The sequence below is a fragment of the Salmo salar genome, chromosome ssa19, assembly GCF_905237065.1.
Source record: "Salmo salar chromosome ssa19, Ssal_v3.1, whole genome shotgun sequence".
NCBI classification, from domain to species: domain Eukaryota; kingdom Metazoa; phylum Chordata; class Actinopteri; order Salmoniformes; family Salmonidae; genus Salmo; species Salmo salar.
The window spans coordinates 65,382,776-65,409,679 of record NC_059460.1 but is presented as its reverse complement, the minus strand read 5'-3'; the positions used below and the strand labels follow the sequence as shown (position 1 = coordinate 65,409,679).

Genomic DNA, 26,904 nt, shown 5'->3' with positions numbered 1-26,904 from the left:
CACCCACCAAGTTTAGCCCTCACCAAAGTCAGATTTACTATAAGAAAAATGCTATTACCTTTGCTGTTCTTCGTCAGAATGCACTCCCAGGACTTCTACTTCAATAACAAATGTTGGTTTTGTTCACAATAATCCATAGTTATGTTCAAATATCCTATGTTTTTTTCGTGCGTTCAAGACACTATCCGAAGTGTAACGAAGGGTGACGCGCACGACGCGTTTCGTGACAAAAAAATTCTAAATATTCCATTACCGTACTTCGAAGCATGTCAACCGCTGTTTAAAATCAATTTTTATTCCATTTTTCTCGTAAAAAAGCGATAATATTCCGACCGGGAATCTGTGTTTTAGTACAAAGAGAGAGAAAATAAAAACATGGGGTCGCCTCGTGCACGCGCCTCAGTCTCATAGTACTCTGACCGACCACTATCCAAACGCGCTAATGTTTTTCAGCCAGGGGCTGCCTCGACATCATTCAGCTTTTTCCCGGGTTCTGAGAGCCTATGGGAGCCGTAGGAAGTGTCACGTTACAGCAAAGATCCTAAGTTTTCAATAAAAAGAGTCAAGAAGCTCAAGGAATGGTCAGAGAGGGCACTTCCCGTACAGAATCTTCTCAGGTTTTTGCCTGCCATATGAGTTCTGTTATACTCACAGACACCATTCAAACAGTTTTAGAAACTTTAGGGTGTTTTCTATCCAAAGCCAATAATTATATGCATATTCTAGTTTCTGGGCAGTAGTAATAACCAGATTAAATCGGGTACGTTTTTTATCCGGCCGTGTAAATACTGCCCCCTAGCCCTAACAGGTTAAACAATTTAAAGGCAATGCTACCAAATACTAATTGAGTGTATGTAAACTTCTGACCCACTGGGAATGTGATGAAAGAAATAAAAGCTGAAATAAATCATTCTCTCTACTATTATTCTGAGATTTCACATTCTTAAAATAAAGTGGTGATCCTAACTGATCTAAGACAGGGAATTTTTACTATGATTACATGTCAGGAATTGTGAAAAACTGAGTTTAAATGTATTTGGCTAAGGTGTATGTAAACTTCCGACTTCAACTGTATATTAACAGTACCAGTCAAAAGTTTGGACACACCTACTCATTGCAGGGTTTTTCTTTATTTGTTGTATTTTCTACATTGTAGAATAATAGTGAAGATATCAAAACTATGAAATAACACGTGGAATCATGTAGTAACCTAAAAAGTGTTAAACAAATCAAAATGTATTTTATAATTGCCTTGATGACAGCTTTGCACACTATTTACATTCTCTCAACCAGCTTCATGAGGTAGTCACCTAGAATGCATTTCAATTAACAGTTGTGCTTTGTTTCCTTCTTCATGCATTTGAGCCAATTAGTTGTGTTGTGACAAGGTAGGGGTGGTATACAGAAGCTAGCCCTATTTGGCAAAAGACCAAGTCCATATTATGGCAAGAACAACTCAAATAAGCAAAGAGAAATGACAGTCCATCATTACTTAAAGTAATGAAGGTCAGTCAATGCGGAAAATTTCAAGTACTTTTAAAGTTTCTTCTAGTGCAGTCGCAAAAACCATCAAGCGCTAAGATGAAACTTGCTCTCATGAGGACTGCCACAGGAAACAGATTTACCTCTGTTGCAGAGAATAAGTTCATTAAAGTTAACTGCAACTGCAACTCAGGTTGCAGCCCAAATACATGCTTCACAGAGTTCAAGTAACAGACACATCCCAACATGAACTGTTCAGAGGAGACTGCGTGAATCAGGCCTTCACGGTCAAATTTCTGCAAAGGAAACACTGCTAAAGGACACCAATAATAAGAAGAGACTTGCTTGGGCTAAGAAACACAAGCAATGGAGCAATGGAATGGAAATTTGTCCTTTGGTCTGATGTGTCCAAATCTGAGATGTTCGGTTCCAACCGCCGTGTCTTTGTAAAACGCAGAGTAGGTGAATGGATGACCTCCACATGTGTGGTTCCCACCGTGAAGTATAGAGTAGGAGGTGTGATAGTGTGGGGGTGCTTTTCTGGTGACACTGTCTGTGATTTACTTAGAATTCAAGGCAGACTTGACCAGCGTGGCTACCACAGCAATCTGGTTTGGGCTTAGTGGGACTATCATACATTTTTCAATAGGACAATGACCCAAAAAACACCTCCAGGTTGTGTAAGGGCTATTTGACCAAGGAGAGTGATGGAGTGCTGCATCAGATGATTTGGCCTCCACAATCACTTGACCGCAACCCAATTGAGATGGTTTGAGATGAGTTGGACCACAGAGTGAAGGAAAAGCAGCCAACAAGTGCTCAGCATATGTGGGAACTCCTTCAAGACCGTTGGAAAATGTAATCTTGAAGCTGGTTGAGATTCCAAGTGTGTGCAAAGCTGTCATCAAGGCAAAGGGTGGTTACTTTGAAGAATCTTAAATAGGAAATATATTTTGATTCGTTCATCACTTTTTTTGTTACTACATGATTCCATATGTGTTATTTGAAAGTGCTGATGTCTTCATTATTATTCTACAATGTTGAAAAAGTAAAAATAAAGAAAAACCCTATAATGAGTTGGTGTCCAAACTTTTGACTGGTACCGTATATACATTAAAAATGAATCAATACATTAATATAATATTTGCATGTAATGTATACAGGATACGAACATTCAATTTCAGCTAAACAATGAATATACAGTGTTTTGCAACAAAACCCATTTTAATACATATCAAATATCTATGAATAAAAAATCTGAGAACAGTAATATTTTACACATACATAAAAGGTACCAATAAGCAATAATTTATGATGAAAAATGCAAATGTGAAATTTGGTGGATATAGCATTTTGGAACTAAACTCTTCAAGGACAGGATATCAAGTTTCAAGTTCTGTCACAGGTACAGTGAAATGCCTTTCTTGCAAGCTCTAAACCCAATGATGCAGTAATCTATATCAATGTAGTACTAAAAATAACATTAGTTAAAACAAAAACACTTGCGAAATAAGATTAAGAAATAAGAAGTACACAAGAAAGTAAGAAACTACGGTATATAAAGGGTCAGTTCCAATACCATATTTACAATATACAGGGAAACTAGAGTGATAGAGGTAGATATGTATTCACCTAATTTTCAACCGAAATATGGGCAGGTCTGTTTAGTTTTTCGGGGGAGGGGACTTCCGGGTAAGTACTTCCGGCCAATAGTTTGCAGCTAGCTAGCTAGCTAACTAACTCAGTATCGCTTCTCACAACTTTCCAAACATGGATTCACACAAAATGGGCATTTTATGTTCAGTAAAGGGATGCCACAATAACTGGCAGAAACGGAAGTTGTTCTTGGACGCTACCGTCCCACCTGACCAACATCCAGTGAAAGTGCAGGGCGCCAAATTCAAACTACAGAATTGTAAATATTTAACATTCTTGAAAATACACATGCAATATGTCAAAATAAAGCTTAACTTCTTGTTAATCCAGCCAATGTCTCAGATTTCAAAAAGGCTTTACGGCGAAAGCATACCATGCGATTATCTGAGGACAGCACCCCATCAAACAAACACATGACAATCATATTTCAACCCACCAGGCGCGACACAAAACTCAGAAATAACGATATAATTCATGCCTTACCTTTGAAGATCTTCTTCTGTTGGCACTCCAAAATGTCCCATAAACATCACAAATGGTCCTTTTGTTCAATAATGTCAGTTTTTATATCCATAAAAACTCAGTTTAGCTGGCGCACATCAGTCAATAATCCACTCAGTTTCCCTCCGTCAAAATGCATACAAAATGAATCCCAAACGTTACTAATAAACTTTTCCAAACAAGTCAAACAACGTTTATAATCAATCCTTAGGTATCCTAATATGCAAATAAACTATAAAATTTAAGACGGAGAATCGTTATTGTCTTTACCGGAGATAAACAACAAAGAACGCGCTTTCCACCACGCGCTTGGAATCACTAAAGCCAAAATGGGAGCCACCTGGAAAAACCACAATTTCCGTGTCATTTTTCTAAAAACCAGCCTGAAACTCTTTCTAAAGACTGTTGACATCTAGTGGAAGCCCTGGGAACTGCAATTTGGGAGGACTTGGGCTTATAATTAAAGTTCAAGCCATTGAAAACAGTGGTAAGCTGAAATGTTTGGGGAGGGATGGTTTGTCCTCGGGGTTTCACCTGCCATGTCAGTTCTGTTATACTCACAGACATCATTTTAACAGTTTTAGAAACTTTAGAGTGTTTTCTATCTTGATCTACAAATTATACCAACTGCCCACTATCCCAAAGAAGTTATCATGCCTTCTTCAATCTATTTAAAATACATTTTCTTCAACACCAAAATGTCTAACAGACCAAGAGAGACAACTGTTTACGAAGTGCCACACTGTTTTCTTAATTTGTGCCCTTGAAAACCAAACCCAGAATCAAACTGAAAACACATTTTAAACCTTTAGGCATGCCTCCTTGTCCTTCATTTCAAAATGTTAAGTATCAAAGAAAATGTCAACAAAGTTGAATTTCAAAGGGTTTTTATTAACACCATAATTTGCCAAGTGCAAGATGAATTACGACATGCTTACTGTAGATAAGTTCACGAAGTACAATAAAAATATTCATAACTCATGAGGAGTTATCCGTAGGCATTAGATAAACATGTATGAAGAGAGCAGTACAAGGCAAGATATAAAACAACACCAAGAATTATGCAAATATAATCAGGTAAATGTGCATATGAAGGGGAACTGTGCAAGACCAAAAAAAAACACCAATCAAGAATTATGCTTAGATAATAAGGTAGAGCTGACAGAGAGCTTTATAAGGCACAAAATATATGAACTATTTAAAAACACAGAAGTATTAGGCCCCTAGATACCACATAGATTAACATATTTGGAGCACAGAGTTTGCCTGACTGGAACTCATCTACTATCCTTGGCAGCATATGTGTGAAATAGAATGCCTTCAGTTTAGGGATAACATCAGCACAGAACTTCACATCAAAAGGCACAATAACAACCTGCTCAGATGGAGCCCAGGCAAGCAGTTTACATCTCTCCAGTCCTGTGCAGAACATGACCATTTGGACCTGCATGTAGTACAGACAGGCTCCATTAGGTTGCAGCTGAGGAACCCCATCCACCAGCTTCACAATGTTGAGTTTGCCAGAGAACAGTTCAGTCAGAGACTCACACGTCTCACACGTCGATTCCACCTTTTTCCTATATCATAATTTTGCTAGTTTGATGACTCTGCAGAGGTCGTAGCATGACATCTTGTACTTGTTCCTGTCCTCAGGCATAGCCTCAGGGTTGTCTGCGATAGCCCTGTGTGTGGTAGCTCTGTCCTTTCTTTTAGCAAAAACCTCAGTGTTAATTCAGGGCTTTTGATTGGGGAAGCAGCGAACCTTCACTGTGGGGACAACTTTGCCGATGCATTTCCCAATGAAGCCAGTGATGGAGGTGGTTAGCTCATCGAAGTTATCGGCGGACTCTCGGAACATATTCCAATCAGTGCTAACAAAGCCGTCCTGGAGCATAATCCCTGATTCTGATGTCCATTTCTCAACAGAGCGAGTCACAGTGTCACGTCCTGGCCAGTATATAAGGTTAATTGTTTTGTAGTTTGGTCAGGGCGTGGCAGAGGGTATTTGTTTTATGTGGTTCGGGGTGGTGGGTTTGTTAAAAGGGTGTTTGGTTTAGTATTTCCGGGTTTTGGTTTATGTCTAGGTAGTTCTATGTGGAGTCTAGTGTGTGTATGTCTATGTTTGGTTAATTGGGGTTGGGACTCTCAGTTGAAGGCAGGTGTTGTCTATCTGCCTTTGATTGAGAGTCCCATATATTAGGGTGTGTTTGTGTTTGAGTTTTGTGGGTGATTATTCTGTGTATAGCCTTGTGCCTTACCAGACTGTTTATTTGTCGAGTGTTCGTTTTTTCGTTATTTGGTATGTTCATTTTTGAGAGTAATTAAAAATCAAGATGAGCATTCACGTACCTGCTGCGTTTTGGTCCTCATTCACCGACAACAACCGTGACAGAATCACCCACCACCAAAGGACCAAGCAGCAGAGGAAGGAGCAGACGGAGTTCGAGTTGGACTGGCGGGAGAAGCGGACTTGGGAGGAAGTTCTGGACGGGGCCGGACCCTGGCATCAGGCTGGGGATTATCGCCGCCCGCAGTGGGAAATTGAGGCAGCCAAGGCAGAGAGGCGGTGGTACGAGGCCAGAGTGGACGCGCTGAAGGAGATGCACGAGAGGCACCCCCAAGAAAATTTTGGGGGGGGGCACACGGGTAGTTTGGCTAGGCGTAAGAAGAGCCGGAAGCCAGCTACCAGTGGTTATATGGAGGAGCGTATGGGGTGGAGAGCGCTATGTTTCGCTGAGGAGCGCACTATCTTACCCATACGCACGCACAGTCCGGTGCGCGTTATTCCAGCCCCTCGCAGGTGCCGTGCTAGAGCGGGCATCCAGCCTGGTAGGAGGATGCCTGCGCAGCGCATCTGGTCGCCGGTACGCCTCCGAGGACCAGGCTACCCAACTCCCGCTCTACGCACGGCTACCATCAGGCCCCTGCACAGCCCAGTCTGCCCTGTACGGGCACCCCGCTCGTACAGGGCTACTAGTTCCATCCAGCCAAGACGGGTTGTGCAGGAGGTAAGATCGAGACCGACTGTGCGCCTCCATAGCCCTGGGTTTCCAGCTCCTGTCTCTCGTGCGGACCCGGAAGTGCGTCAACCCAGTCCGACTCGTCCTGTTCCCGCTCCCCGCACTAGCCTGGAGGTGCGTGTACATAATCTGGTAAGCCCAGTACCAGCACCACGCACCAGGCTACAAGTGCGTCAACCCAGCCTCGCCAGTCAACAGTCTTCATCAGAGCTGCCCGCCAGTCAACAGTCATCATCAGAGCTGCCCGCCAGTCAACAGTCATCATCAGAGCTGCCCGCCAGTCAACAGTCATCGTCAGATCTGCCCGCCAGTCAACAGTCATCGTCAGAGCTGCCCGCCAGTCAACAGTCATCGTCAGAGCTGCCCGCCAGTCAACAGTCATCGTCAGAGCTGCCCGCCAGTCAACAGTCATCGTCAGAGCTGCCCGCCAGTCAACAGTCATCGTCAGAGCTGCCCGCCAGTCAACAGTCGTCAGAGCTGCCCGCCAGTCAACAGTCGTCAGAGCTGCCCGCCAGTCAACAGTCGCCAGAGTGGTCAGACTGCCCTGAACTGCCGGAGTGGCCAGACTGCCCTGAACTGCCGGAGTGGCCAGACTGCCCTGAACTGCCGGAGTGGCCAGACTGCCCTGAACTGCCGGAGTGGCCAGACTGCCCTGAACTGCCGGAGTGGCCAGACTGCCCTGAACTGCCGGAGTGGCCAGACTGCCCTGAACTGCCGGAGTGGCCAGACTGTCCCGAATTGCCAGACTGCCCAGACTGTCCCGAATTGCCAGACTGCCCAGACTGTCCCGAATTGCCAGACTGTCCCGAATTGCCAGACTGCCCAGACTGTCCCGAACTGCCAGACTGCCCAGACTGTCCCCCGGCGATGCCAGACTGGCCCGACTGCCCCTCGGCGATGCCAGAGTGGCCCGACAGCCTGGAACGGCCGGAACCAGAGCCACCTCCAGAAATAGGTGGGTTGGAGAGGGGGGGTGTCGCACAGTGCCGTCGTTGACGGCAGCCACCCTCCCTTCCCTCCCTTTAGAAAAGGGGACTTTTTGTTGGTGTTGCTTGGGGTTATTTTTTGTTAAGGTGCTTCTGGGGTAGCACCTTTAAGGGGGGGGTACTGTCACGTCCTGGCCAGTATATAAGGTTAATTGTTTTGTAGTTTGGTCAGGGCGTGGCAGAGGGTATTTGTTTTATGTGGTTCGGGGTGGTGTGTTTGTTAAAAGGGTGTTTGGTTTAGTATTTCCGGGTTTTGGTTTATGTCTAGGTAGTTCTATGTGGAGTCTAGTGTGTGTATGTCTATGTTTGGTTAATTGGGGTTGGGACTCTCAGTTGAAGGCAGGTGTTGTCTATCTGCCTTTGATTGAGAGTCCCATATATTAGGGTGTGTTTGTGTTTGAGTTTTGTGGGTGATTATTCTGTGTATAGCCTTGTGCCTTACCAGACTGTTTATTTGTCGAGTGTTCGTTTTTTCGTTATTTGGTATGTTCATTTTTGAGAGTAATTAAAAATCAAGATGAGCATTCACGTACCTGCTGCGTTTTGGTCCTCATTCACCGACAACAACCGTGACACACAGGTACTTCTTGTTTGAGCTTCTGCTTGTAAACAAGAAGCAGGAGTACAGAGTCATGAGCTGATTTGCCAAATGGGGAATGAGTTAATGCCTTGTATGCTTGCTTGTGGGTAGAGGAACAGTTGGGCATCCTGTGTCTTAATGACGAGGAATTAAAATATACTTTCATCAAAAATATAAACGCAATATGCAACAATAACTACGATTTTACGGATTTACAGCTCATATAAGGAAATTGGTCAATTAAAATCAATTCATTAGGCCCTAATCGATGTATTTCACATGACTGGGAATACAGATATGCATCTCTTGGTCACAAATACCTTTTAAAAAATGTAGGGGCGTGGTGCTCACACCAGTCAGTATCTGGTGTGACCACCATTAGTCTCATGCAAGAGTGACAAATCTCCTTCATATAGAGGTGATCAGGCTGTTGGTTGTGGCCTGTGGAATGTTGTCCCAATCCTCTTCAATGGCTGTGTGAAGTTGCAGGATATTGGCGGGAATTGGAACACGCTGTCATACACGTCAATCCAGAGCATCCCTAACATGCTCAATGGGTGACATGTCTGGTGAGTATGCAGGCCATGGAAGAACTGGGAAATGTTGAGCTTCCAGGAATTGCGTACAGACTCTTGCAACATGGGGCCGTGCATTATCATGCTGAAACATGAGGTAATGGCAGCGGATGAAAAGCACGAAAATGGGCCTCAGGATCTCGTCACAGTATCTCGGCATTCAAAATGACATTGATAAAATGCAATTGTGTTCGTTGTCTGTAGCTTATGGCTGCCCATACCATAACCCCACTGTTCACAACATTGACATCAGCAAACGGCTCGCCCACATGACGCAATACACTCTGTCTGCCATCTGCCCGGTACAGTTGAAACCAGAAATCATCCGTGAAGAGCACACTTTTTGCTTTTTGTAACATTTCTGGGATCTTTTATTTCAGCTCATGAAACATGGGACCAACACTTGACATATTGTGTTTATATTTTTGTTCAGTGTATAAATACATTAATAATGATAAATGCACAAATAGCACACATATAAAGTAAACACTATGTTCAATCCCAAGAAATGGGACCAAGAAGGTGGATATTGCAGGTTTTATTTAAGTTTTGTGATGATTGGAATTGACAGGAAACTTTTGTGTTTCAGATTCAAGGTTGTCAAAGACACAAGGATGAGGAACCTACTGCCACAGAGTTTGTGGACAAGCTGCAGAAAAATCATGCTGTGGTGAATAGTGCTAGCCCATTTCTGTTTTATAATGCCATTCACTTCTATTTGAAATAATATTTCTCAACAACTTCCTGGTATTGCAATTTTAAGAGGCCACCTAAAAGTCACACCTAACACCAACTTGCCTTGAGTGTCACGAACAGTAGTAACGACAGGTTTTCTGCAAATAGATTGTTTATTTAATTACATGTCTCGACACATAATCTAATGGCAAAACATATATTCTAGAGTTTTTAGATGTTGAAGCCAAGTGTTGTTACAGGTGTTGTTACAGATTTGCTGTGTCTAGAAATGCTGTTAAATGTAAACAGAATAACATTTAGGTAGTTGCCTGATTCTGTATGAAGGCAAACTTAATTAAGAAAAGGTATTCACAACCTCTTAAAATGTGACTTTTAAAATGTTTAATTTGTGTTACACTTTATAACTTTCATGAATAACCCATTATAAATTGTTCAAAAGGAGTATGAATGCTTTATAAATGATAATGAATGTTATAAATGCTTAACAACTATAATGCATATATAAATAGTTGTAATGCTTATTCATGGGTTAATAGTAAATAATGTATTCTATTATATTAATGTGTTAGATTGTCATTAGTTCAAAAGTGATCACAATCATTTGATCTTCCCCCTATCCTACAGGACTGCTCTGTCGCAAATTGCGGGGTGTTCATATGCAAAAGCGTCATTAGAAATCAGGATCGTAACTCTTACAACATCACTGGTAACCTCAGCTCTGGATGGATAGAACAGGTAATAAATGAAAGGATGGAGGTATGGATAATTGTATACAGTATTTTCCCTCAATGCTAGCTGTGCTAATTGTGCTAATTTACAGTAAATATCTCCTTACATACATTCCTCGCTCTTTCTCTCTGCTCTCAGATTGGTCTTGAGTCTGCCCAGTTCAACTTGGTCAGCAGTGCCACTGTGGATTATGACAGAAACCAATACATCTATTATTCTTCGGACTCCAAAAACAACCCACCTATACAAAAGGTAGCCTTTTAGATGTTATCTCCTCAAATCAGGGTTGGGGTCGATTCGAATTGAAATCAGTCAATTCAGGGAGTGAATTTAATTTAATATCCAAATATGTAAAAACTTTTGGCATGAACAGCTTCTCCTTTTCAGCTTATTGCAAAGTTGTAAAAAAATCATATTAAAATGTTTTACTTATTGAATTGGAATTTCAGTTTACTTCCTGAATTGACTGCCTTCAATTTCAAATTGACTTCAACCCTGCCGCCCAGTAAGATTGATAACTTAAATTAGCTTCAGTTGAAAATACATGCATTTGTCATCCTCAGATTGAAACTCAGGTGGAGGTGTATCCTGAGGTTGACTTCACAAAGGGGGTCATTGGGGGTGTTGTGGGAGGTCTGCTGCTGTTAGCTTTGATCACAGCTGGGCTTTATAAGGTAATATTCATTACATATTTGGTATAATCAATTTCACTCACATATGTTGAATATCTACAGTATACTCAAAGGTTTTAATGTACATCACCATTTTATATTAAGTAGTTCTAAAACAAGGGGCGTTTTCATATCCATGTAATGTGCCATGTACAGCATACAATGCCTTAAAGAGTTCATACTCCTCGACTTATTCCACATTTTGTTGTGTTACAGCCTGAATTCAAAATTGATAAAATAAAAAAATATCTCACCCATCTACACACAATACCCCCTAAGTGCAAATACATTTTTAGATTTTTTTTTTCAAATGTATTGAAAATGAAATACAGAAATATAGAATTTAGTTAAGTATTCACACCCCTGAGTCAATACTTTCTAGAAGCAGCGATTACAGCTGTGAATCGTTCTGGGTTTGTGTAATGAACATGACGGGAGACAGAGAGCTGGTTTCAAGCGCAGGGCGCAGCAGGTGTTGATTTGTAAAGGACCACAGGAGGCAGGTAGCTGGGTCCAGGGGCAGGCAGATGGTCATGCACAGGGAGTACAAAAAGGCAACAGTACAGGCAGGGAAAAGGCTAGTAATGTCGTCCGGGAGATCAGACAATAGGTTGATAACAGGAAATCCGAAAGTACAGGCAGGGAATAGGCAAAAGGCGTCGTTAGTGAGGCAGGCAAAAACTATCATACACGGGAGGATTTCAATTAAGGGAAAAACAGAGCTCCAAATAGAAGTGTGTCACAAAACAAACAATACCTCACAATGATGGGGTGCGAAGAACTGAACTTAATAGTGTGTGATAATGACATACAGGTGAGTGAACAGGTGATCAGAATTGGGTTCAGTGATTGGGATCTGGAGAGTGAGCTGCGTTCAGGGGATCTATGTGTTTGAGAGTGTGAGCTGGAAAGTATTTTTTATTTTTTTATTTCACCTATATTTAACCAGGTAGGCCAGTTGAGAACAAGTTCTCATTTACAACTGCGACCTGGCCAAGATAAAGCAAAGCAGTGCGACAAAAACAACAACACAGAGTTACAAATAAACAAACGTACAGTCAATAACACAAAAGAAAAGAAAAATAGAAAAATCTGTGTACAGCGTGTGCAAATGTAGGGAGGAAGGCAATAAATAGGCCCTAGAGGCGAAAATAACTACAATTTAACATTAATACTGGAGTGATAGATGTGCAGAGATGAATGTGCAAGTAGAGATACTGGGGTGCAAAAGAGCAAGAGGGAAGGTAATAACATGGGGATGAGGTAGACGGGTGTGCTATTTACAGATTGGCTGTGTACAGGTATGGTGATCGGTAAGCTGCCCAGACAGCTGATGCTTAAAGTTAGGGAGGGAGATATAAGACTCCAGCTTCAGAGATTTTTACAATTCGTTCTGGTCATTGGCAGCAGAGAACTGGAAGGAAAGCCGGCCAAAGGAAGTGTTGGCTTTGGGGATGACCAGTGCAAAATACCTGCTGGAACACGTGCTACGGGTGGATGTTGCTATGGTGACCAGTAAGCTGAGATAAGGCGGGGCTTTACCTAGCAAAGACTAATAGATGACCTGGAGCCAGTGGGTTTTTGTAAATGAAATCGCCAAAGTCAAGGATCGGTAGGATAGTCAGTTTTACGAGGGTATGTTTGGTGGCATGAGTGAAGGAGGCTTTGTTGCGAAATAGCAAGCCGATTCTAGATTTAATTTTGGATTGGAGATGCTTAATGTGAGTCTGGAAGGAGAGTTTACAGTCTAACCAGACACCTAGGTATTTGTAGTTGTCCACATATTCTAGGTCAGAACCATCCAGAGTAGTGATGGTAGTCGGGCGGGAGGGTGCGGGCAGCAATCAGTTGAAGAGCATGCACTTAGTTTTACTAGCATTTAAAAGCAGTTTGAGGCCACGGAAGGAGTGTTGTATGGCATTGAAGCTCGTTTGGAGGTTTGTTAGCACAGTGTCCAAAGAAGGGCCAGATGTACACAGAATGGTGTTGTCAGCGTAGATGTGGATCAGAGAATCACCAGCAGCAAGAGCGACATCATTGATATATACAGAGAAAAGACTTGGCCCGAGAATTTAACCCTGTTAGAGACTGCCAGAGGTCCGGACAACAGGCCCTCCGATTTGACACACTGAACTCTCAAGTTGCTGCAGGGGTTGCTGAGTTGTTGGCCAGGGTAGGGGTAGCCAGGTGGAAAGCATGGCCAGCCGTGGAAAAATGCTTATTAAAAATATTATGTGTAGGCCAGTGACAATTTAATACATTTTAGGCTGTAACACAACAAAATGTGGAAAAAGTAAATGGGTGTGAATACTTTCTGAAGGCACTGTATATAGTAGAGTTCTGCATGGGTCAGTTGTTTGGAGCCACACCCGCCCCACGCCTGCCACAATTCCGATACACACCTGACACCAGGACAGATTGTTCTCCACGAATCGACCCACCTGCAAATAATTGTTCCGAGAGATTATCTGTGAACCTGCCAAATTGCATCCATTTTTTTGTATCATTTTTTTTACTCCAGACAGTATGCCTATTGATTTTCCTAATTTGTCTGCATGTCTATTTAACCGTTGGTTAAAGGAAACCATACAAATTATTTATTTTTATTTTCACAATGTGGCACATTGATAACTCAAATCGCTTTGAAAAATAGCCTGCTTATATAGTGAAAGGCTAATCTGCTCCATCCAGCATATCTCCTCCTCATCAAATATCAGACACAGGCAAGCCAGCAACATGTTTTTGTTTTTATGTTGGGTTATCGTCGTCCTGTCCTCTGTTAGTTGTGTAACCAAGTTCAGCCTAGTAGCTAGGTCTACTAATCTACTATGTTTATGTTATTTATTTAGTTGAAAAAGACCATCACTTGCTGGAAAAATACTTTTTTTATTTTATTTATAACAACTCAAAACCTTTGCAGGCAAAATTGTTTTGGTTATCAAATTGTTTGATTGAAACTTAAATAAAGCATTGCCAGAATTGAATATAGCCTGCAAAAATCTTCTAACCTTTGCCAGCCACACCAGTCAAACGCGAAGTATAAGCCAGCGTATGGTGAATGAAAGTTTCAGTTGCGAATGCCTCTGCACGTGTACAAATTAGAATGTTTCAGCACCAATAATGGACAGTTCCCTACTCCAAGGGAACAGTGGGTACCTGACCCGATGCAGGAATCTAATATGTAGTACATATTCTTATACTCTTGCTATGCAATAAATTTGCCAAAAAACTGTTAAATAACATAATTTGATATTGGTTTTGTCTACATCTCTCTCTACACGTCTCTTTCTCTCAGGCTGGGTTTTTCAAAAGCCAGTTGAAGCAGATGATGCAGAATACATCAGAAGATGGACCAGGGAATGATGGAGAAGCTGCCTCGCCTGAATAACAGCAAACAATTGGACTTGCTCACTGAATGTGTACAAATATTAAAGGGGAAGTTCAGGATTTTACAACTTGTAAAATGTCCAATGTCATACCCAGAGACCTGGTCGCGTAGCAGGTAATTCAGGTCGCTGGCAACCTAGAGGTTGCAGTAAAAATACAGTAAATATCATCATTTACAAGTGTTTACTGGAATTAGAATACAGCAGCATACCATAGTAATTTTAGGGCAGTAACACCCTACTTTAACTGTAAACTTACAGAAAATTGTATATTTACTGTATTTTTACTGCTACTCAGTAGCCAGTGTTTACTGTAATATATAATAATTATAGATAATATATAACAGTCTGAGAAACCTTTAGCAAAGTGCAGAAATGTGTTCTTCCCAATAAATCTGTGGCCAATCGCTGCCATGCCCAAAAAGCAGAACATTTCAGGTCACTGGCAACCAGAAGGTTGTAAGTTCAAATCCCAGGAGAGGTTGAATCCCAAATGTCCTTTTACAGCAATAACATCTTAATTCAGCTGTAAAAAACATATTCAAAAATATTGTAATTTCAGATGTTTGAAGCTTGTGTACAAAACTGGAAGTAAAAGATGCATAAACGACGCTTAAGAACGGGACGAATAGAAATAGCACACATAGAACAGAGCTACCTCTGTTTAGACTTGCTTTCAATGATAATGACAGATCTATAACTCACATTTCTATGTGAATTTGGTCAGGTCGCCCAAAAAGTTACATATTGCAGCTTTAAATTAGGAATCTTGCAGCTTTAATTGAATTTTAACATTTCTTATGAAACCTTCTCGTATTTGTATGGCACAGACATTGTGCTACATAGTAAATGTTTGTTCTATTGTTCTTCACATTTAATAGACATAGTAACTAGATAGCTTGCTTAAATTCAACCCCTATCCTTGTGCTACTGGGAAACCAATGATCATGTTCATAATTCCTTCCAAAGATGATTTAATCCAATCTTCCAACTGGCAAGATATCTATCAGTTGGCAGATTGGATTCATTTTTGGAGGGAATTATGGACATGATCTTTGGTTTCCAATTTGCACAAGGATAGGATATGAATTTGCAATAGCTTAGAGCTTACAGAACATGTCATGAGTTAGTTTAGTTTATTGAAACATACCAAACATGAAAATAAATGTAAATATTTCTACAAAATAAACTAACTTCCAAAAAAATCTCAACATTTCTTGCATTTAAAGAATAGAATGTATGGTAGCTTATGTTCGTTGTGTACTTTACAGCTGTACAACTGATGTTAAACATGGCTTCATTAATTCAAAGTATACAGTGCATTTGGAAAGCATTCAGAGCCTTTGACTTTTTTCATAGTTTGTTACGTTACAGCTTTGTTCTAAAATGTATTACATATTTTTTTCCCCTCATAACTCTACACACAATACCCCCTCATGATGAAACAAAAACAGGTTTTTGGAAATTTTATCAAATGTATAAAATAAAAAAAACAGAAATATCACATTTACATACAGTACCAGTCAAAAGTTTGGACACACCTACTCGTATAAGGGTTTTTCTTTATTTTTACTATTTTCTACATTGTAGAATAATAGTGAAGACATCAAATAACACATATGGAATCATGTAGTAACAAAAAGTGTTAAACGAATCAAAATATAATTTATATTTGAGATTCTTCAAATGGCCACCCTTTTCCTTGATGACAGCTTTGCACACTCTTGGCATTATTTCAACCAGCTTCATGAAATAGTCACCTGGAATGCATTTCAATTAACAGGTGTGCCTTCTTAAAAATGAATTTGTGGAATTTCTTTCCTTCTTAATGCGTTTGAGCCCATCAATTGTGTTGTGACAAGGTATGGGGGTATACAGGAAGATTGCCCTATTTGGTAAAAGACCATATTATGGCAAGAACAGATCAAATAAGCAAGGTGAAACGACAGTCCATCATTACTTTAAGACATGAAGGTCAGTCAATACAGAACATTTCAAGAAAGTGCAGTCACAAAAACATTGAGCCCTACGATGAAACTGGCTCCCATGAGGACCGCCACAGGAATGGAAGAAACAGAGTTACCTCTGCTGCAGAGGATAAGTTCATTAGAGTTATCAGCTTCAGAAATTGTAGCCCAAATAAATGCTTCACAGAGTTCAAATAACAGACACATCTCAACATCAACTGTTCAGAGGAGACTGCATGAATCAGGCATTCATGGTCGAATTGCTGCAAAGAAACCACTACTAACGGACACCAATAAGAAGAAGGGACTTGCTTGGGCCAAGAAACCCGAACATTAGACTGATGGAAATTTGTAGAATCATGATAGAATCATGTAGTAACCAAAACATTATTAAACAAATCAAAATATATTTTACATTTTTGATTCTTTAAAGGAGCCACCCTTTGCCTTGATGACAGCTTTGCACACTCTTGGCATTTTCTCAACCACCTTCACCTGGAATGCTTTTCCAACAGTCTTGAAGGAGTTCCCGCACTTGTTGGCTGCTTTTCCTTCACTCTGTGGTCCAACTCATCTCAATTTGATTGAGTTCGGGTGATTGTGGATGCCAGGTCATCTGATGCTGCACTCCATCACTCTCCTTCTTAGTCAAATAGCCCTTACGCAGCCTGGAGGTGTGTTTGGTCATTGGCCGCTAATAAAAAGACGAGGATCCTATCAGCTCTCTATAGGCTAGGCCTACTATATTTTTTTCTCATCTTTCCTAATATTAAGCACATAGCTTATATTTACAACAAGAGTATAGCCTACCTGGCTGGCATTAAAATAAACCACAGGGAAAAGCGTCCTCCATCGCTATTTAAGTGCATAGTGTAGCCCATTGTTAGATTACTTGTTAGATATTACTGCACTGTCGGAACTAGAAGCACAAGCATTTCGCTACACTCGCATTAACGTCTGCTAACTATGTGTATGTGACCAACGCCGCAGCCCGTCTGGTGTTCAACCTTCCCAAGTTCTCTCACGTCACCCCGCTCCTCCGCTCTCTCCACTGGCTTCCAGTCGAAGCTCGCATCCGCTACAAGACCATGGTGCTTGCCTACGGAGCTGTGAGGGGAACGGCACCTCCGTACCTTCAGGCTCTGATCAGGCCCTACACCCAAACAAGGGCACTGCGTTCATCCACCTCTGGCCTGCTCGCCTCCCTACCTCTGAGGAAGCACAGTTCCCGCTCAGCCCAGTCAAAACTGTTCGCTGCTCTGGCACCCCAATGGTGGAACAAGCTCCCTCACGACGCCAGGACAGCGGAGTCAATCACCACCTTCCGGAGACATCTGAAACCCCACCTCTTTAAGGAATACCTGGGATAGGATAAAGTAATACTTCTAACCCCCCCTTAAAAATGTAGATGCACTATTGTAAAGTGGTTGTTCCACTGGATATTATAAGGTGAATGCACCAATTTGTAAGTCGCTCTGGATAAGAGCGTCTGCTTAATGACTTAAATGTAAATGTAAATGCAATAAAATTTGATTTGATTTGATTTGAGATGACATGTATTTCTTCCGGCTGCCCCTGTTTCGATACAGGTGCATGATAATGGTTCATTCTAAATCAGAACAAGCATAAGAAGAAAAAAATAATAATTTGCGACTTTTTCTAATCACAGTTGCACACAATCATGTAGCCTAGCCCACAGGCCTATATGTTTTAATAAGGTTTGTATTCCAACTAAAAAGTGGCCAAATAACCTCTTGAAATAAAGCACATTAATCCGCTTTACAAGAGGTGTAGAGCCTAGCTGGCATATTAATTATAAGCAGCGTGTGAGTTTCAAGTTTGGGGAAGATCATTTTCTCCATAAAAATGCACCGTTATAATAAAAGTATTACATGCATAATTGCATTTGCTGTCACTTCTGATAATGGTGTTTTCTGCTAATGTAACATTCGCGCTTAAAGCCTACTACCATGTGCACATTGGTGTGCTTATTATGTGAAGAAATAGCCTAATAGTTTATCAACATTTTAAGCTAAATGTTCTGATCTGTTGTGTCAGCCACATTGCATAAACATGTTTTTTGATGCTAATAATTGTTTAAATTTGGGATATATCGCATCCCACAACTGTCCCAGACTATGTTCGGAATATTTATTTCTCGCACAGAATAGAATAGGCTGACTTTTGTACTATGGGGGATAGTAGATTGACATAGGCTAGTGCTTTTCCTGTTCGTTTGGCATACTCATCTTGATGGCTGACGAAAAGTAAATGTGGACAGTTCTTCCAATATCTTCAATATGCACCTTGTAATTGGATAAGGAAAAACGCAGTTACATCCCCGATTTGTCTGTCTTCACTTGTAGCCTGTGAAAAAGACCCAATCACGTGACCGAAAGCCATGTGAGTGAGAGGCGCTTCTGATTGTGAAGCACACTCAGGGAGAAGGGCACAACGCAGCACTCCTGGCCGCAAAAGGCATGGATCTTTTTAGGGTGCATTATGGCCACAAAGGGGATGCCTCCGTGAAATTCTAGGCATTATCAAGTGCTTGTCAAATTGTGAATGAGAGACTATTGGAGTGTGTACAGCCTGTGGAAAAAACAAAGCAGAGTTCAAGCAACTTTTTCCAAATCATTATTGGAGTCTCATCATATCATCATCAATGTTTGTAGAACAAATAAAGTTACATGAATAACTCTAAAGTAAGCATATAGGAGTACCCATTTCTTTGATAACCGCTCAACACAGAATGTGCGCACTCCCTCAAATCGTCTGGAGAAAATATGTATATTTTATGTTAAATTGTATTCTTCATACTATAAAATAATATGAAATAATGTCACGGAATTATAAGCAAATATTGTCTGCTAAATGAACTAGTGTAGCCCATAGCCATTTGGCATAGCCACATCAGGACCTAACATAAGGACAGCTTCTGCTGAAATAGACTACATTTTCTTCAAATCATGCTTCTTTAGACCTGTCTAAAACAAATCATGGATTTATTGTGAAGGAGTAGGCTATATTACATGGATTTATTCGACTTTTGAAAATGACACACATAGCTTGTAGGTGTGTCACCTATGTGTGTAAACCAGGAGATGCTAAATGTGTTTATGTTAATTAACGGTCAATTACCGTGAGACCGATAGTTATTTGCTTGACAATCCCTGGCTGATGAAATTTAGTGACCGCCACAACCCTAGTTATAACAATGTATTACTGATTCATAAAATGTTTTCTTCATTAGTTTCATAGAAGGATTATTCCTCTCCTGAGTGGCGCAGCGCTCTAAGGCACTGCATCGCAGTGCTTGAGGCGTCACTACAGCCCCTGGTTCAATCCCAAGCTGGAAGACCCATGCGGCGGCGCACAATTGTCCAGCGTCGTCCGGGTTAGGGGAGGGTTTGGCCAGCCGCGATTTCCTTGTCCAATCGCTCTCTAGCGACACATTGTGGTGAGCCAGGCCTCTGCAAGCTGAATTCGGTCGCCAGCTGGACGGCGTTTCCTCCGATGCATTGGTGTGGCTGGCTTCTGGGTTAAACGAGCAGTATGTCAAGAAGCAGTGCGGCTTGGCAGGTTTGTATTTTGAAGGACGCATGGCTCCCGACATCCCGAGTCTGTATGGGAGTTGCAGCGATGGGACAAGACAGTCACTACCAATTGGCTATCATAAAATTGGGGGGGGAAAGTACAAAAAAAAAAAGGATTATTCCTGACATTCACACTTTTGTCAAATTGCTAGTTTGTTTCTTTGGTACCACAAATGTAAACATTAAGTTTCATTACCCTGGTTGTGGAGCGGAAAGTTATATTTTCACGGTTCACGCTACATAGTGATGTTATATACTGTATATATCATAGAAGATTGTAATTGTCTTTAGGATAGCTGTTTTTTAGTCAAGACTTTCGTGTTTTGTAACGTAATATGTAATTGTTGTACTGTATGTGTGTTTATAGTTTTGTTTAATGTTGTGTTAGTGTATGTAAGTTGTTTGTCTGAAACGTTGTTCCCCCTGCTGCTATTGGACCAGGTCTCTCTTGGAAAAGAGATGTTATCTCAATGAGAAAAAACCTGTATAAATAAAGGTTAAATAAGATAAAAAAATAATAACCTTGTTCACTATAAGTGCATTGATAAAGTTTCTTGACACTGCCGAACAGAGAGATTGTAGGAACTACCAGCCTGACAGCAAGAACATGGAGAAAAATGGGGAGAAAAAGAGAAAAGAAGAGCAAAAGAGAGAGGGAGCTGGGGGAGACATTACCTGTGTTGATGTTAGGGGCAGTGGTTGTTGCCGGGGAGAGGAGGTCAATGACCATCTCGATCGCTCAAGAATTGGTGCCATTTACATACTCATTCATTGTTATCACTCCAGTCTTGAACCATGCTTGGCTGGACTGACACAACAGGGGGCCACCTACATCTTCCTGTTGAGCAAACAACATTAAATGAGAATCACTTAAACAGGGAGAGAATATTCCTGACCTGCACCCACATTCACAGCCTACTACACCACACAGCAATGACTAGCGCTCAGAAACAAAAATAAGGACGTATGGGTAACACCTTACTTAAAGCATTTTGGTAATCATGGGTTGCATGTTTAGTCACAATACTGTTTTGAACATTTGTTTTAGGATTGATGCCCGACTGAGCATTCTACTCAATGCATTGTCAATGAGCGCTGATGAAGATTTGCATTACAGTGCCTTGGAAAATAATTTATACGGAAAACCTTTTGTCATCATTTTTAAGTTGCCAAATTTAGTTTAGATGCAGTATAAATCAAATCAAAATGTTTTGGTCACATACACATGGTTAGCAGATGTTATTGCGAGTGTAGTGAAATGCTTGTGCTTGTAGTTCCAACAGTTTAGCAATATCAAGCAAGTAATATCTAACAATTCTACAACAAATATCCAATACACACAAATCTAAGTAAAGGAATGGATTAAGAATATATAAATATTATTATTATACCTTTATTTCAACAAGGAACACAGACTGAGACCAATGTCTCTTTTACAGCTGGGTCCTGCATATACATGTTTATACATACAGTTTAGGTATAATGATTAAGAAATTACACAACACAAACAAAACAATCAAAACAATCAAAAAATACAACAGCAGATTGTTACATTTACACACAGGTTATTCCCCTAATAGCACAAGAACTTGCATTACCCGAGGCAGTTACAAGCAATACTAAAATAAAAATCCTCCAATAAATGTTTAAAATGGGCAAGGGGAACAAGAGTCTCAAATTAATGTTTGGTCTGCAGGCTATTCCATAAGCAAGGAGCAAAACAGGAAAAGGCAGCCATACCTAACTCCGTGGAGATCGCAGGGGCCTCAAGTGCAATCCAGAATTATAATTATAATGTTGATAAGTGATGATAAATAACAAGGTAGTTTAGAGACAAACACGAAAGCATGTTGTTCTCGTCTCATGGACAGGAAGTCCAACTCACATTTTGATATAAAACACAGTGGTGAGTTCTGTAGCTTGCACCCGTAAAAACTTAAGTGCGCAATGATAAGTAGAATCCAGCGGTTTTTGTGTGGATGCCGTAGCATGCATGTAAATAATATCCCCATAATCTATAACAGACATAAAAGTAGCTTGCACAATTTGTCTTCTATTTGTGGAGGACAAACATGTCCTGTTTATATATGGGCTTGATTTTTAGCCATTTACAAAGTTCGTAAACATGCATTTTAAAAGACAGATTATCATCCAGCCATAACCCTAAGAATTTATATGCAGAGACCTGATTAATTTGAGAGTCATCTAAGCTCGTAAGTGCAAGTGTATTTTTAACCAACTTTTTGGACCTATTAAAAATCATAAAATGTGTTTTGTTTGCACTTAAAACAAGTTTCAACTGTAAAAAAGACCATTGTAATATCTTAAAATATGTATCCCGCTACGATAAAGCTTGGTCATCCGTGGAAGCAATAGAGTAATGTATAGTTGAAGTCGGAAGTTTACATACACCTTAGCCAAAAACATTTACACTTAGTTTTTCACAATTCCTGACATTTAATCAGAGTAAAGATTACCCGTCTTAGGTCAGTTAGGAACACCACTTTATTTTAAGAATGTGAAATGTCAGAATAATAGTAGAGAGAATGACTTATTTCAGCTTTTATTTCTTTCATCACATTCCCAGTGGGTCAGAAGTTTACAAACACTCAATTAGTATTTGGTTGCATTGCTTTTAAATTGTTTAACTTGGGTCGCACACGCTTTTTCAGTTCTGTCCACAAATTATCTATAGGATTGAGGTCAGGGCTTTGTGATGGCCACTCCAATACCTTGACTTTGTTGTCCTTAAGCCATTTTGCCACAACTTTGGAAGTATGCTTGGGGTCATTGTTCATTTGGAAGACCCATTTGTGACCAAGCTTTAACTTTCTGACTGATGTCTTGAGATCTTGCTTCAATATATGCACATAATTTTCCTGCCTCATGATGCCATCTATTTTGTGAAATGCACCAGACCCTCCTGCAGCAAAGCACCCCCACAACATGACGCTGCCACCCCTGTTCTTCACGGTTGGGATGGTGTTCTTCAGCTTGCAAGCCTCCCTCTTTTTCCTCCAAACATAACGATGGTCATTATGGCCAAACAGTTCTATTTTTGTTTCATCAGACCAGAGGATATTTCTCCAAAAAGTTGCAAACCATAGTCTGGCTTTTTTATGGTAGTTTTGAAACAGTGGCTTCTTCCTTGCTGAGCGGCCTTTCAGGTTATGTCGATATAGGACTCGTTTTATTGTGGATATAGATACTTTTGTACCTGTTTCCTCCAGCATCTTCACAAGGTCATTTGCTGTTGTTCTGGGATTGATTTGCACTTTTCGCACCAAAGTATGTTCATCTCTAGAAGACAAAATGCGTCTCTTTCCTGAGCTGTATGATGGCTGCGTGATCCCATGGTGTTTATACTTGCGTACTATTGTTTGTACAGATGAACGTGGTTCCTTCAAGCATTTGGAAATTGCTCCCAAGGATGAACCAGACTTGTGGAGGTCTACAATTTTTTTTTTGTGGTCTTGGCTGATTTCTTTTGATTTTCCCATGATGTCAAGCAAAGAGGCCTTGAAATACATCCACAGGTACACCTCCAATTGACTCAAAGGATGTCAATTAGCCTATCAGAAGCTTCTAAAGCCATGACATCATTTTCTGGGATTTTCCAAGCTGTTTAAAGGCACAGTTGTCACGTCCTGACCAGTAAAAGGGGTTGTTTGTTATTGTAGTTTGGTCAGGGCGTGGCAGGGGGAGTTTGTTTAGTGTGTTTCGGGGTTTTTGGTTTATGTTCTATGTTTTCTATTTCTATATGGTTTTTCTAGTTTTTCTATGTCTATGTTAGTTTTGTCAATGACCTCCAATCAGAGTCAGCTGTTTGTTGTTATCTATGATTGGAGGCCATATTTAGTTGTGTGTGTTTTCACTTGTGTTTGTGGGTGGTTGTTCCTAGTATAGTCTGTGCACCTTACTGGGCTGTTTTCGTCGTTTGTTTTGTTCAAGTGTTTTTTTCTTCAATAAAGTAAAGAAGATGATAAATATACCCGCTGCATTTTGGTCTACCTACAATGACACGTGTCACAACAGTCAACTTAGTGTATGTAAACTTCTGAACCACAGGAATTGTGATACAGTGAATTATAAGTGAAATAAACTGTCTGTAAACAATTGTTAGAAAAATTAATTGTGTCATGCACACAGTAGATGTCCTAACCGACTTGCCAACACTATAGTTTGTTAACAAAAGATTTGTGGAGTGGTGTACATAACCTAAGTGTATGTAAACTTCCGACTTCAACTGTACATGACAGTGTCATCAGCATATAGATGAATTTATACTTTCTTACCTCATCACCGATATTGTTTTTGTTGAGAGTGAACAGTAATGAACCACGTATAGAAACTTGTGGAACCCCTTTAACCAACTCCAATGGCTCTGACTAGATGCCGTAGACTCTAACAGCCTGACTTCTATCCTTTAGATAGTCATGAAACCAATGACAAGCATCCGATCCCAGTCCTATTGATGACAGCTTACGCAAAAGTATTGCATAGTCTACAGTGTCAAAAGCTTTAGACAAATCTATGAACAAAGGGGGCACAGTACTTTCAATTATCTATGGCATTAGCAATATCATTTACAACACGTATAATGGCCGTAGTGGTACTGTGTTTAGGTCTGAAGCCAGATTGATTGCTAGAAAGAGTATTGTTAACAGTTAAAAATTATTGTAGTTGCTTATTCACCAATGACTCTAGAATTTTAGCCAAACAGTAGAGCTTAGAGATGGGCCAATAATTATCCAATTCACTACCATCACCTACTTTGAGGAGTGGTAAAACAAAATATGTTTTCCAAGCTTTAGGAATCTTTCCTACGACTAATGTTTGATTGAAGATGTGCATCACTGCACTTGCAATGATAGGTGCCACACACTTGAATAAATATGGATCCAGATTGTCAGCGCCTAACAATTTATTTGAATCTATAGCAGATAGTGCAGATAAGACCTCATCTTCTGTGACTTTTTGGAAATTAAAAACCGTCTTACTGTTTTCCACATCAGCTGGGGGCCGAGGGACTGAAACAATAGACCGGTCAGGATCATATTGGCCATTTTTTCGTTCAAAAAGAAAACCAGCAGAAATAAAGTGCTTATTAAAAACATCACAAATTTCAGTTCGGTCACTGATGATCCCAGATTCCGATGTAATTTGCTTTGACACGGACGTCGAGGAGTTTCCTCGTTTAAGTGAGTTAACGGTTTTCCAGAATTTAGAGGGATCACCAGCAGACTCTGTCATAGCACTAAGAAAATACCTTGATTTTGCCTTTTTTATTCCTCCGGTCCATTTATTTCTCAATTGCCTAAAAAGGATTCCACTGCGGTAGCAATGAGAGGTAGTGGGTAACTGAACCCCACTGTGATAGAATTGAGACCTCTATAATCAATGCACGGACGCAAACCTCCCCCCTTTTTTTCACGAAAATGAAACTCGAGGAGACAGGTGAAATGGAAGGCTGAATGTACCCTTGCCCCAGAGCTTCCGTGACATATGTCTCCATAGCCAACGTCTCCTCCTGGGACAATGGGTACACGTGACTCTTAGGAAGCGCAGCGTTATCCTGGAGGTCTATCGCACAATCCCTCGGTCGATGAGGTGGTAATTTAGACGCCTTCTTTTTACAGAAGGCGAGAGCCAAATCGGCATACTCAGGGGGAATGCGCACAGTGGAAACCTGGTCTGAACTCTCCACCGACGTGGCACCGATGGAAACACCTAGACATCTACCTGAACACTCCTCTGACCATCCCTGGAGAATCCCCTGTTTCCACAAAATCTTAGGATTGTGACTAGCTAACCAGGGCACCCCCAGCACCACTGGAAACGCGGGTGAGTCGATAATAAAGAAACAAATTAGTTCCTTATGATTCCCCTGCGTTACCATGTAGAGTGGCACCGTGGTCTCCCTGATCAGCCCTGACCCTAATGGTCGGCTATCTATGGAGTGCACGGGGAAAGGGGAATCTAACGGTACCAGCGGAATTCCCAACTTAAGGGCTAGTCCACTATCCATAAAGTTCCCAGCTGCGCCTGAAATCGATTAGCGCCTTATGCTGGGAAAAGGGAGCAAAATCAAGGAAAAAAAATTAAGACAAACACGTGACCAACAGAGGATTCTGGGTGAGTGTGGTGCTGACTCACCTGGGATGAACGCGGAGTGTTCTGCCTACCCTCTCGACTCCCAGAGGGACCCCCCCAGCACCGGTCGGCCGTGTGTCCTCGTCGACCACAATTGGTGCAGGAGGGGCGCCCTACTCCAGTTCCCCTTGATGCAGTTCCCCCGAGCTCCATAGGAATGGGTGCAGGCAGGCTAGGAGCCGGAACTGACAGGACCCGCTCTGAACGCCCGCGGGCAGCCAGCAGGTTGTCCAGTCGTATAGACATGTCAATCAGTTCATCTAGGGAGAGTGTAGTGTCCCGACATGCTAGCTCCCTGCGGACGTCCTCCCTGAGGCTACACCGGTAGTGATCTATTAGGGCCCTGTCGTTCCACCCAGCTCTAGCTGCCAAAGTCCGGAAATCTAGGGCAAAATCTTGCGCGCTCCTCATCTCCTGCCTAAGGTGAAACAGTCGTTCACCCGCCGCTCTTCCTTCCAGGGGATGATCGAAGACGGCCCTGAAACGGCGGGTAAACTCAGGGTAGTTGTTTCTAGCGGAATCGGGTCCATTCCACACAGCGTTGGCCCACTCCAATGCTCGGCCCGTCAAGCAGGAGATGAGGAGGCTCACGCTCTCCTCCCCCGAGGGAGTCGGCCTCACGGTCGCCAGGTATAATTCAAGTTGTAATAGGAATCCCTGGCACCTTGCCGCTGCTCCATCATACTCCCTCGGAGGCGTAAGACGTAGTGCCCCAGATCCAGATGGGGAAGGGAGTGGAGGAGGTGAGCTCGTCGGGTGAACCGGAGGTGAAGGGAGACCACTCCTCTCCCATCGATCCATTCTCTCCATCATCTGGTCCATGGCTGACCCAATCCGATGGAGAATGGTGGTGTGATGGAGGACCCGTTCCTCCATTGATGGTAGAGGGGTGGTGGCTGCTTCTGC

The 26,904-nt window shown here is 41.5% G+C and overlaps 1 protein-coding gene across 1 annotated transcript in view; it reads left to right on the top strand.

Annotated features, from left to right (window-relative positions):
* LOC106579408 (integrin alpha-X) overlaps positions 1-15,586 on the top strand; it is a 63,139-nt gene extending 47,553 nt beyond the window's left edge. The window contains exons 26-30 of the mRNA XM_014159297.2: positions 9,390-9,470; positions 10,121-10,231; positions 10,364-10,477; positions 10,789-10,899; positions 14,192-15,586. Of these exons, the coding sequence (XP_014014772.1) occupies positions 9,390-9,470; positions 10,121-10,231; positions 10,364-10,477; positions 10,789-10,899; positions 14,192-14,284 (510 nt within the window). The 3' untranslated portion in view covers positions 14,285-15,586. The remainder of the gene's footprint in view (positions 1-9,389; positions 9,471-10,120; positions 10,232-10,363; positions 10,478-10,788; positions 10,900-14,191) is intronic.
* The last annotated feature ends 11,318 nt before the right edge of the window (positions 15,587-26,904 follow it).